At 38.0% G+C, this 12,008-nt stretch overlaps 2 protein-coding genes across 6 annotated transcripts in view; both read left to right on the forward strand.

Moving 5' to 3' along the window:
* FBXO22 (F-box protein 22) overlaps positions 1-12,008 on the forward strand; it is a 183,062-nt gene that overhangs the window by 72,675 nt on the left and 98,379 nt on the right. The window lies entirely within an intron of this gene.
* Positions 1-12,008, forward strand: part of TMEM266 (transmembrane protein 266) — a 91,301-nt gene that overhangs the window by 34,630 nt on the left and 44,663 nt on the right. For all 5 annotated transcript variants that reach the window (XM_052807640.1, XM_052807644.1, XM_052807639.1 and 2 more), the window contains one exon: positions 8,822-8,976. In XM_052807640.1, coding sequence (XP_052663600.1) covers positions 8,822-8,976 — 155 coding nt within the window. The remainder of the gene's footprint in view (positions 1-8,821; positions 8,977-12,008) is intronic.

Below are 12,008 nucleotides of genomic sequence, written 5' to 3' on the forward strand. Positions count from 1 at the left end.
TTGGTTGTGTGTGCCCCAAGGCTTTCCTCTAACTTTCCTTGTTAAAGGCCAGAAGGTGTTCAGGGTCCAAGCATGAGTGCAAATTTAACCTGGCTGCTAACTAGGGAAGCTTTTTGTTTCATCTGAGAGAATGTTTCTGTCAATAAACCTGGTATTAATAGGCAACCAGGAATAGGTGGGTCATAGCTCAGCCCTCTTGTGTGCCTGGAAAACTCTCAGATGGCATCAGACTGTCACAGCTCCCATGAGAAAGCAAAAAAAGGAAAGGAAAAACAAAGAAAGGAAAACTGTGGTCTGTCTTTTGTTAGACCGTATGTAAACTGACATTCCCATGGCTTTAAAGATACTGGAATAAAAAACTTACTTTGTGCAGTTTGATGGGTCTTTGCTCTATCATATCAAATGCTCAGAGCAGTCAGTTCCCATCTGTCAATGTTGTTGAAGGAATTTTGTGGACAGTTTGAGCTGGTTTTGTCAGAAATTTAGTTTACAGTGCTGATCCCTGTGCTAAGCAACAAAGAAAGGACTGCAGATTAGATGGCACATTAAGCCTGTCCCTGAAGTACACCTGTAGGTAGTGAAAGGGTAATCAGGCAAGAAGAACCTTTCTGATCTCCCAGAAACCCTCAAACAAAACACAAAATGTATTGTCTTCTAATGTGGGTTGAGCAAAAATTCTTTTCCGTCTGTAGACTTCTGAAACAGGGAAAGTACAAAGGTTTACATGATGGAAGTTGGTTAAGTTGGATGGAGTCTACATTGCAAATATTCTCACTCACTATAAATCATGCAAGTGGGCTGGCATTGCCGCCTTTGCACTGGAGTAAGGTGCCAGTGGTCTCCACATGTGGGATAGGAGGGATTCCTGCATCTGGCTTGCTTCCTAGCTGCAGTGAGGCTGATGTTAATAGAGCTATGGGTCTTACTCTTCAGAAAAAGGAAATTTTCTGATAAATGCCAGCATGATATAACTAAACCATTTTGAGTTTTATATGACTATAGCAATCTCTATTTATAAAGGTATATCTCTTCCACCCTGTTTAGCACTGTGAAGAAATAGTAGCTTGGTTCTCAGAACCAATATGAGTGTGATGTTCATTACTTATTAGTCCTGCTGATCTGCCCTGCAGTTAACTTGTTAGAATCATCCTTAGGTATTGCTGCTGTGCACTGTACTGCATGCTTAGACATTGCAGAAATGATTGAGGCATAGGCTGGAGACATGTATATGAGAAATCAACTCATTCATAGAATGTGCCTTGGATGCCAAGGAGAACATGTGGTGTACACTTCTAATGTATCTGTAACAGATTAGGTGATACTCGTGTACAAAAAGCAGTGGCAAAGTTGCCCATTTTCTTTGTGTCTGTGAATTTATTGGAGAGACTGTGTCTGCATTGAACTCTGCATGAAAAGAGTGTGTAAACGTTTCTTTAAGGAGACTAATCACCCAGAAAGTTAAGGAGATTTTTAAATGTTAACATTAGCTTTAAGTGCCACTCTTAATTTCTTTCTTTCCAATCAAGTATTCTGCTTTCCAAAAAATACTTTTTCTTCTATTTTTGTATTAATGACCAATAAAAATGATGGAGAACAGCTGAAAAATTGACAACATGCAGAAAGTGATACATGTGTGCTAAAGACAAGCAGGGACAGGGAAAATCTCTCCTTCCTGTATTTTCCTTAAGTTCCAATTAGGAGGTATCATTCACAATAAATTATAAAAGAATTTACAGACAGTTGCACAATAGGCTGTATTTTTTTGTGAATATGCAGTTAGGCAGTGAGCCTGTCTCTCTAAAGATATGTGTTTAATGGGGGTTGGGAAGCAAGGGGAGAGATATACACCAACTTCAAATTATTTGTTGTATTTGTTTTAGATTGCAGCTCTTGAATTTTTGTATGTTAAACAAATCTGAAACATGACTGTGCTTACAGCTGTTGATGTAAAACAGTATTTGAAAAGATTGGGAGTTCATACAGTTAATGTGACTCACTTGACATTAGCTGTAAATAGTCATGCCATTGTAATTTAATCATTTATGATCATCTGTTCATAGCCTTAGATTTGTTTGGTCGCAGCTAGAAAGTGCATTAAACAGTAGGAATATCTGAAAAAAAGAAACTATAGGAAGGGAGAGAGAGAGATAAAAAGGAAGGGAAACCAAAACTGAACAGAAATTTACAGAGATTCAGAAGTTAACACAGGAAAGAGTCGTGAGCTTTTCATTTTCAATTGGTTGCAAGCCTTCACTGATGAATGTGTTGACCCATCCTGGGAGAAAAGGATGTCTGTTCCTTGAGTGTCTTCTGTAATTGCACCAAGTAGATGCTATTATTTCTGGTTTTCATATTAATTTTTCAGTTTTTATTTTGATCTGTTTGAGGTATTTTACTTGTGTTTTCTACAAAGCTTAAAGGTGCTTTAACTAAAAACTCGAATGGACCAAGTTCTCGCATTTCTCATGTTTTCTGCTTTTCGTGTCTTTATCTGGCAGCATAATTAATAACTTTCAGAAAAGTTCTGTGCACCTCATGCAGATCCTGGAGCACATGATATTGATACATGGTGAATAATGAGGTCCAAGCTCGAGATAAAGTGCAAAGGTTTTGGAGGGCGAACCTATTTCATGTAGTGAGCAAGCTCCTTGTATTTACAAAAGTGGCTTTTAATTTATTTTTAGCTGCCAGCCACAGTCTGAGTCCAGAAAGATGGTACAAATCTTAACAGCAAAATATAGTGAATGAGACTGTAGTGCTGATTTGTTCTTTGTGCAGTACTATATCACTGCTACTCTCAGTGCTCTGGTCCAAAACTAAGACCTGCACTGCAGCAGAAAATGAGCATTCAGCACAACAGAACCTGTGAGGTGACCAGCTCTTCACTAGAGAATACATGAAATTTTGGGCTATGTTACAGGGATATTCCGTGATTTAGAAACTTCTTTTTCTGTACAGATACTTTTAAGTTTTTATCTTTGTAACTTTGTATCTTGTAAATGTTGTTTTCCAGAATAGCTCATTACTATGTTTATCCTAGTACCTAAATGCTTTGAGTGTGTCCCTCTAATGTCTTTTATCTGTGACACCAATTGGTAGAGGGAGCACTACTATAGTAAAAAAAAGAATTAATTTTCTAGCTCAGTGATTTTCAGACTCGGTTGGTTTATAGATCTTTCTGTATTTTTCCAACAGAACTTGCTTTTCCCAGGTACTTTTTGTGGGTAAAAGTGTAGTAGTTGTAGCCCACAGACCACTGTTTGCAAAGCTCTTTATTGGAGAGTGGGAATTACATGGGTCTAATTTAACTGGTTTAACACTGGAATTAATTGTCTAAGTTGGAGAAGATATGGCTTGGTGCAAAAACTGGAAGATGGATAAGCAATAGGACAATGGAGAAATGTGTAAAAGAGGAATATTAGTCTGAAGGAGAGTCCATGAAAAGGTCAGCTAAATGCTGAGCGGCAGTCTAAAAGCAAATCAGATGTTAGGATTCATTAGGAAAAGAAGTAGAGAATAGAAGAGGGGCCGTTGTTGTGCCTCTCTATATATCCAAGCTTTGCTCATGTGTTCAATATGACTGTAGTTCTGGTCCCTGTCAAAAAGGATATGGTAGATATAAAAGAACGGGAAAAGATTCAAAGGAAAACAGTGATCAAAGATGTGATACGACTTACACTGGAGAGTACTCTGTAAGATAGGACTCTTCAATCTGGAAAAGAGAAGGCTGACCTGAAATTTGATTCAGATTACAAAATCTGTGACAGAGAGAGGTTAAAATAAGGTTTGATACACACACACATACACACACCCACACCCACCCACCCCTCCAATACAGGTGCTAGGGTGCATTAATAGATTAAGGCCCAGTTCAAAAGAAACAAAAAGAGGTTGCTCTTTGCACAGAGGGCAGTAGATATGTGGAACTGCTTTCTAAAGAATGTGTGGCTGCTAATAGCTTATCTAGCCTTAAGGGAATGTTGGATAAGTTTGTGGAAGAGAAATTCATTGAAGGTTACTAAGTAGAAGCTGAGAAACCCCATCTGTCTCAGGAAGTCACCAAGCCAAAGATTAGTTGGATGCTGTGAGAGTTTTAAGGGGAAGTTTTATATGTTTGCTGTGTTCTTATTCATCTTGAGACACCTGCTCGTGGCCACTATTGGAGACAGGATACCAAGCCTTTGTTCTGACCTAGTATACCTGTTCTTATATTTATTAAAGGTTGTTTTTGAGCATGATGTTAATATCTTGGTAAAGACCTTAGCACAAAAAGGAAAAGCCTAGTAAGCGATTTTCTAATGAGAGGAGTAATATACCAGGTAATCACAGGATATCTGTGAGCAAACAGTGTGATATACACCTATAAAGAAGGCATAAATGATCCTAGAAAGTATAAAGTACTTCAAATAGAGCTGGGAAGCATTCATGTAATTAAACCTGTTCCAAAATATTATGTACTGCTCTAGTTGTCTGTATTCACATGCAGGAGAGACTACTAGGACAGTTAGAGAAACTGAGTGTCTGTTTTACAAAAACCACAGGCTTCAATTAAATTACACGAGTGGATGCCATTGCTGTGTATAAATGCATCATGGACAAAATGCCAGCAAGGGAAAAGAACTAATCAAGCTAATGAACAATATTGGCACAAAAGCAAATATGTATAAACTGGCCATGTGTGAGTTTAGGCAGAAAACCGGGCAAATCTTTCTTGCCATTTGAGCAACAGAGTTTTGCAGCAGTCCTCCAAGAAATGTCATGGGGTTTGAAATAGTAAAACTTTTAGGGAAAAAAAGGATGAGGATACACTCAATAGTTAAGCTTCTGTAGTTAAACTAAGCTTGTAGGAGAAGTCCAGGAAAGGAGTGCAGAGCTCTGTCTGTTCCTTGGAGTTGCTCAAGGCCTCCAGCTGCTACCTGTAGCCTGCTGTGAGGCTCTGCTGTCTGTTTTGTCCCAGCCAGATTTTGTATTGTTACTTAGCTTTTCTGTGTTCCTGTCACTTCCTGACCATGGCCTTTCTACTCCTTCAGATAGTGATTGGATCTCATCCATCCTTCTGTTTTCTGATCATAGCCATCTTGTGAAATGCAAACACTTGCTGTTCAGCCAAAAGAAAAAAAAAAAAGACAGGGTAAGATACAATGCAGATTTTAGGGTATTTGTTTGGAAGACCAGAAAATAGAAACAGTGACAGCTGTTAACAGCTTGAACAAATTGTTTGTAGTGGTTCCTTACCAAATAAATATGTTAAACCTTTCCCAGTTTTGCCTTATGTTCTTTTTTCCAAGCTGTTTATTAATAAAACTAGCATTGGTGATGACAGATTGGTTTTCCACAAAGCCATGTGTGAAAGTATCTTTAAGAAGAATTACCCCTGGTAAAATTCCACTAAATATATTTTAATGTTTCATAACAAAACTTTACAGCCTTGTATCACCATCAACAAAGAAATTCCCATGCTGTACATTTATTTACTTCATCCAGGCATTGTAAGAAATGTAAATTATATTCCTGTTGTAGAGATGGAGCAACTGAGGTACCTAATGAACCTGTTTGAAGTCACACAGTAAAGTTGCCCTAAGTCATACTTTACGTGTATCCCTATAGTGCATGGCATCCACAGACAACACAGTCAGGACACCAAAAGAGTTGTACTTGTTCTCTGAACAAAATAGGGCACTTTTTTCTTTTTTTTTTTTCTCCTTTTTTTTTTTTTTTTTGTCTGGAGTGAGGAAAAAAGGTGTTTTACTTGTATATAGTTAGTATGTAATCGTGTCATAAATTTGAGCTGTGCAAGTTAACTTTTTTTTTTTTGAAAGGTTTGTGTAGCTGAGTTTCTAATCTGAGCTTTAAACTTAGTGTAGCTTTGCAGTATTGCAGGGGAAATGGCCAGGATTTGGAAGGTAAGTTTAAACCCACACTAATTCTGGTAGGGTTTTGTTTTTCTCTAATACCAGATTTCTCATCTGTTGAATGGATGAGCCCTTACAAATCAGCAGGGAGAGATACTGCTCTACTAAGACAGGTTACAAGGTTGAAGGAGATGAGAAGACTTGTGTATGAGGAGTCAGTGTGGTTAGCATGTTAACAGGTTTATCTAAAATATGTTTCTAGTTGGACTGTAGTTCCTTTTATTATTTATGTCCATCCTTTACAAGAGGTAAGAAGTAAAAAAAAAAAAAACAAAGAAAAAAAACAAAAAACCCCCAAAACCACAACCGAAGGCAAGATCAGGACTCCACTGTACAGAAGTGTGCAAGTAGCAGGGAATGAGCTTGCTAAGCAGCACCCGGGAAAGAAACCGCCCAGTGCTCCTTTTAGAGCACAATGTGATTGTTATTGTCAGTGGATTCAGAGGACTTGGAGGAGGTCTGGGAAGTGGTCTACCAGGCAGTGATGTGAAGGTGCTAATCACTGTCCATTCACAGGACAAATGTTGAACAAATGCACCTTGATGTAATAAATTAAGATATGAAACTGAAGGTGGTTTTTCAGTGCTTAAATTTCAAAACACTTTTGTGTCTTTGAAATCAATTTATATATTTTATGAGTGATATGTGTAAACATGCAGATGATCTGCACTTGACCTCCTAAGTTGATTGCTTTTCCAATTGTAAACTGATAGTTTCACTGAGAAGCTTTTTGGAATCAGTGGAACATTAGTACTGTACAGACGGAATAACTCCACATTCTTTAGCATTCTATAAGTAATGATTAGCTTGAGTAATGATTGTCATGGCTATATGTAACGTGTGCTGTCATAGTTGATTTATTCTTACTGGTACATTTGGTGTATTTGAAAATCTCAACTACATAGAGTTTTTAAAGGAATGTACTTAGGCCCTCTACTGATCATTCTGAGAATAGGAAAGAGGAAAAACTGCCCTGCAATATTAAAATGCTGGCAAAACGGGTCTTTTTGGAAAAGGGAAGATAAATGTAGGAAGAGAATAGAACTAAAAACTGTTCTAGTTAAATAGGGCCATTACCCAGCATTATTTTTAGAAAGAGCTAAAAAAACCCAAACAAAACACAAAATAACAGCTGCAGTACAGACAAGTTATCCTGTTTTGAGATGATGTAAAATAAAAACCATTGAAAGATCAAGTCTGCAAAAAGGTCCTGTCCCAATGCCATTTTCCCCTTAATTTTTACAAACACCCTTTTAAAATCTAGTGCATTCTGTATTCAGGCTAGAACCATAACAAAGTTAAAGTAAGGGCAAGTTCCTGACAGTAACACTTGTCAAATCTTCTCTGAAGTTTTAAGAGTCAGTTGAGGAGGTCTTTTACAGTCAGGTAATCAAGCAATCTGAGTACAAGTATTTAGTTGATATGCTTAATTCTGAGAAGCTGCTTGAAAGTGTCAAGTCTCTGAATACTGCTTAGCATCACTTTCTCATTTTTGAGTGTGGGTATTGCAAGGAATGTTTTGTGATGTTTTTCCAAGTGTTTGATTATAACATGAGTTATTGAGTCTAGAGCTGTTTATTTGGAACTGATCAGTATCATATCTTCTTGATTTCTGTGTATTGATATTTTAAGTTCAGACAGTGTGGTTACTGCACCACACTTCTGTATGCTTGCAGCTTCTTAAACCCTAGTTAATAAATCATGTTAGCTCTTTATTAGCTAATGCGTATTTACAGTGCTTTGAAAATACAAAGTGTCAGGCAAGCATCAGAACTTTCAGAGGTGGGCCAGAATAAGAGCATTACAAAACACTATGATGAGAAATAATACAATATTGTATCAAAGTGAAACTAGGGGGGGATTTTAGGAGAAAAAAAGTATCAGGATGGGCTTTATGCTTGTGAAGTCCATGCTACTGTTATTCCTATTACAAGTATTTTCAAAAGAAAAAAATTAATCTTTTAACAACCCACTTGAAAACATGTATCTGCATTAGCACAATACTAGTGCAACATTTACTGATACATCAACTTCCTTCCAGAGTTCTGCAACTTGTAGCTTCCTCACAGCTCTCTTCATTTTGCCTAAACCTTCTTTTTCCTCCAAAACAAGGTGACCTCATCTAAACTAGGTTTGGGAGCAGTCCCTGGCACATGCTGTCCCCAAAACTGTGCTACTCCAAACCCTGGGAAAGTCCTTTTTGGCCTGGTTGACAAGCAGATTGGTGAGAGTTGGACAAATAGACAAGCTAGACAGCCTTGGCCAGTGGCTGGACACTTTGCCAGGTTGTGTATACTTGCTAGTATAGGTGTAGCTGTGGAGTCACTGAGCTTATTCTTTGGTGTTTTCCAGATTCCTATTGCTCTTTTCCGTGATGTCATGGACTGATTGTTGCAAACAAAATTTGGCGACTCTTGTCTGATTTGTCTCATACTAGAACAGGGATAAAGGTGCACAACCATAGAATTCAACAGCAGAGAAATTCTTAAAAACCATCATTAGCTTCTAACCTAATAGCAGAGTCCTGCTATGCCTTGGTACTCATAGATAAGTGAATGCAGCACATATGTCAAAATAAAAACACATGAAAGATAGTAAGACAGGAAGAAAGTAGAAAAGTATGTATGATAATTAGGGTTGCATTAGTGTATTAGAAGGCACTTGAAGACCAGTACACTCCAGAGGGTTGGAGAGACACACAAGATCCCCAGGGTAAAGTTTTTTGTGAAGTGTTTTTCTTGGTAAAGAAACCAATAAAAGTGAGTTTTGCAAAGTCTTTGTACGTTATTGTTGAGTGTATCTGTTACAGCAGAACTTGTAATTTTGAGTTCATGGCTCTTTAGCTCTTTTCCTTTTTCACTACTTCTTCTTTTCTTTTCTTGTTTGTCCTCTTAATTTTATTTCCTTAGATCTAACTGGCTAAAACCGTGCTGTGGGAGACGAGCAGCTGTGTGGCAGGTATTTTTGCTCAGTGCAAGTCTCAACAGTTTCCTGGTAGCCTGTGTAGTATTGGTGGTGATTCTTCTGACTCTGGAACTCCTAATAGATATAAAGCTTCTCCAGTGTGAGTAGGAGGATTTTTTTTTTTTTTTTTTTTTTTTTAATTTTGATTAAATAAAGGCTTAACTTGCTGGGAGGTTTTTGAAGGGGGGAGGATGGTGGGGATTTTCTTTTCCTACCACTTGAATGATTACTAGGCTAGGTAAGAAATGTGTTTTTGTGGAACCCTGGTATAGTGAAGTCAGTCTTTTCCTTATTTTGCTGGCCAAATTCAGTATAGGACAAATTTTTCAAAGGATACAAGCAGAGTGTACATGCAGAGATCCACACATATTGTCATTAACACTTGAAAAGGTCTGTCCTTTACAGACATGCTGCGTATACACAGAAGAAAGATCATTTGTGCATCATAAATCTCTGATACTTTCCACATGCATGTGGGTAGACAGAAGTGATGAACTTGCTAGGCTATTTGGTGCTATCTCTATTATTGATTTACTTCTACTGAGGTGAGTAGGAATTGAAATTACGGTTTTCTATCTCGTAGTATACTGAAATGATACAGATTTTCATTCTACTTTGCTAATACACTGGGAGTCAAATAATAGCTTAAATGGAGTTTTGCTTTATCTGAATTCACTCTACACAGGTTCCACAATGGAAATTTTAATGCTGCTGTTTTGCTTCCTAATTCATCTTTTTTTCTTCTACTGCTCTTTTCTTCCATTCCCCCCCCCCTTTTTTTTTTGCTTTTATGATACAAAGCTGACATGAACACAAATACTAGCTATGTTCTTCTCTATGCTAAATGTTGAAGAGCAGCCTCTAGCATCTCCATACAATCTCAAATATGTTGAAATGGCAGTGATGGGGTTCAGACAATCCCATAAATGCAAGAATACATAGCATGAAAGAGCCATGGTCTGGTACCTTCTATGGCAACTTTAAACTGAGCAAACAAACTTTTTATTCTGCTGAAGTCCTTTTATTTTTGTGATTTGTCAATTGATACTAGTGCAGTTAGATTTCACTGTGAAGATTCAGGTATTGCAATTGTATTAACATTACTTTAGGGGACTTCATTGATAATTGCAGCCATTTTATAAACCCTATAAAAATAAATGACTAAGCTGTCTCTCCGCGCTTGTGCCCACCATATATGCCCCTGTCCATGCTAAACACTGTTCTGAGCATGGCCGCTCCGTTACACTTGTTATTTTCTGTAGTTTCTGGTGACTTACCTACCATTTTGGATGAGGAAGCCCAGGATTTGGACAAGTCTGCTGCTTTCAAAAAAAAGTCAGGAATGATAATTATGGGTGTAAGTCCTTAAAAACTGAATGAGGAAGAAGCTTTCAACAACATTCATTGAGGTGCCACATCTTTATGTGGAGAATTGTCACTTCCTGTAGAGCCAAAGAGTTTAAAAACTGTTTCTGTTGATTTCTCTTAGATTTTTACCACAGTTTTGGAGGCTGTTCTCTGGAAGCACCTGCTTTCTTACCACTTATTTTCTGAAGAATCTTCTAAAGAAGGCTTTATTTTAGGGATCATTCCTCCTCTATGTGCCTACTGCATGTGATACTCCTAAAAGCTCTGCAGCTTACACCTTGTGCGTGACCTATAGGTGTTTATTTCAGAGGCTGCCCCTGACTGTATGGATTTTCTCAGCACCTGAGAAAGGACCCATTCCACTCTGTGTTGCTATGTTGCATTTTAACTAATGAATCGACCCATCAGGCTTCTTGCCTTTGTTAAGCTGAATACCTTCTATTTTTTTTTCTATCAGATAAAAGCTATCTTGGTGGGGCTGATACAAGTATAGCAGTTGTGTCATATGAGGAATGTGTGTCACATTAAGGTTTTAAAAAGCCATTAGGCCATAATTTTTTTTTTTTTCAAAAATGTAATTACAGTTTTAAATGATTCCTTATGCTATATGAAATCAACCAATGCATTAGGATATGTTATTGGCACATCACTACCGATATTCGATATTGTTCATAATAACAACTGCTAACCGACGTTATAGACTGTAATTCCTTAGGAAGCCTCCTTTTTTTTTTTTTTTTTTTTTTTTTGAACTGGTGTTTTCTTTGGCTGTGACATCTTGTGAGCATCATTTTCCTCTCATACTTTTCGTGCAGTCTTTGGTTGCACTGTGCACTTTTCGTACACAAAACTGTCAGTGTCAGTGATGGAGACCACGTTTGCAAATGTGTAGGTTACACACATGAAAAGGACAGAGACCTTTTAGCGTATTTTAGCACAAAGCATTCATGCCAGAATTAGAAACCCCAGAAAGCAGAGGACATATAATAGGTATTTTATTCTATGTCTCTGTTCTGTAATCAGCTTTTTTAGTCTTATCTTCAAAGCTCTTCACATGCATTAACAAAATAACATCTTAATACCTTGTGATGTTTTGCAAATGCAGAAATAGATGTATATTAAGTCACTTGTACCTCATTTCAAAAAGAGGGTCATGGCAGGTTCCAACCCCCACTCCTTAGAAATATAGACCATGCTGTCCCTTCCTCATCCTCTGTAGTTTTGGGGGAAAGCAACTCAGCAAATGGTCTTAGTATTGCTCTTCTTCTGCAATCAACTACAGCAGGTATGTCTGTAAAAGGTATCAGGCCTTCCTGAAAACTGTGAAGCTGAAAAGCTCGGCTCCTGTCCATTTGGTTGCTGGATTGGGGCCCTGTCTGCGTACATGCATAGCTGTGCAAAGAAAATGGACATTGCGGTGCAGCAGTGCCTCAGTAAGAATGGGTTCAGGGCTTGCTCAAGCCATGCAGTGAGCTGCATGTCTGTTGTCTTTTCCTTGCAGAAGCAGTATAGTTTGTATCTGCCAGGAAATCATCATCAAGAACGACATCCATGGAAAGCAAGTGCTGGTAGTACAAGCTTCTGTAATGGCCTCTCAGGGTTTGTCAGGATGTATTCTTCATCCCTCCCCTCCTGGATGTACATTTTGAGGAGATATGAAAGTGAGGGAAAGGGGGAAGAGGAAGACTGAGGTTGGCTGTACTCCACATTTTATACTGAACCATCTTCTTCATGACTAAAAAGCATCTGGATTTGCATTCACTT

This window comes from Harpia harpyja, chromosome 14 (assembly GCF_026419915.1).
Source record: "Harpia harpyja isolate bHarHar1 chromosome 14, bHarHar1 primary haplotype, whole genome shotgun sequence".
NCBI lineage: Eukaryota > Metazoa > Chordata > Aves > Accipitriformes > Accipitridae > Harpia > Harpia harpyja.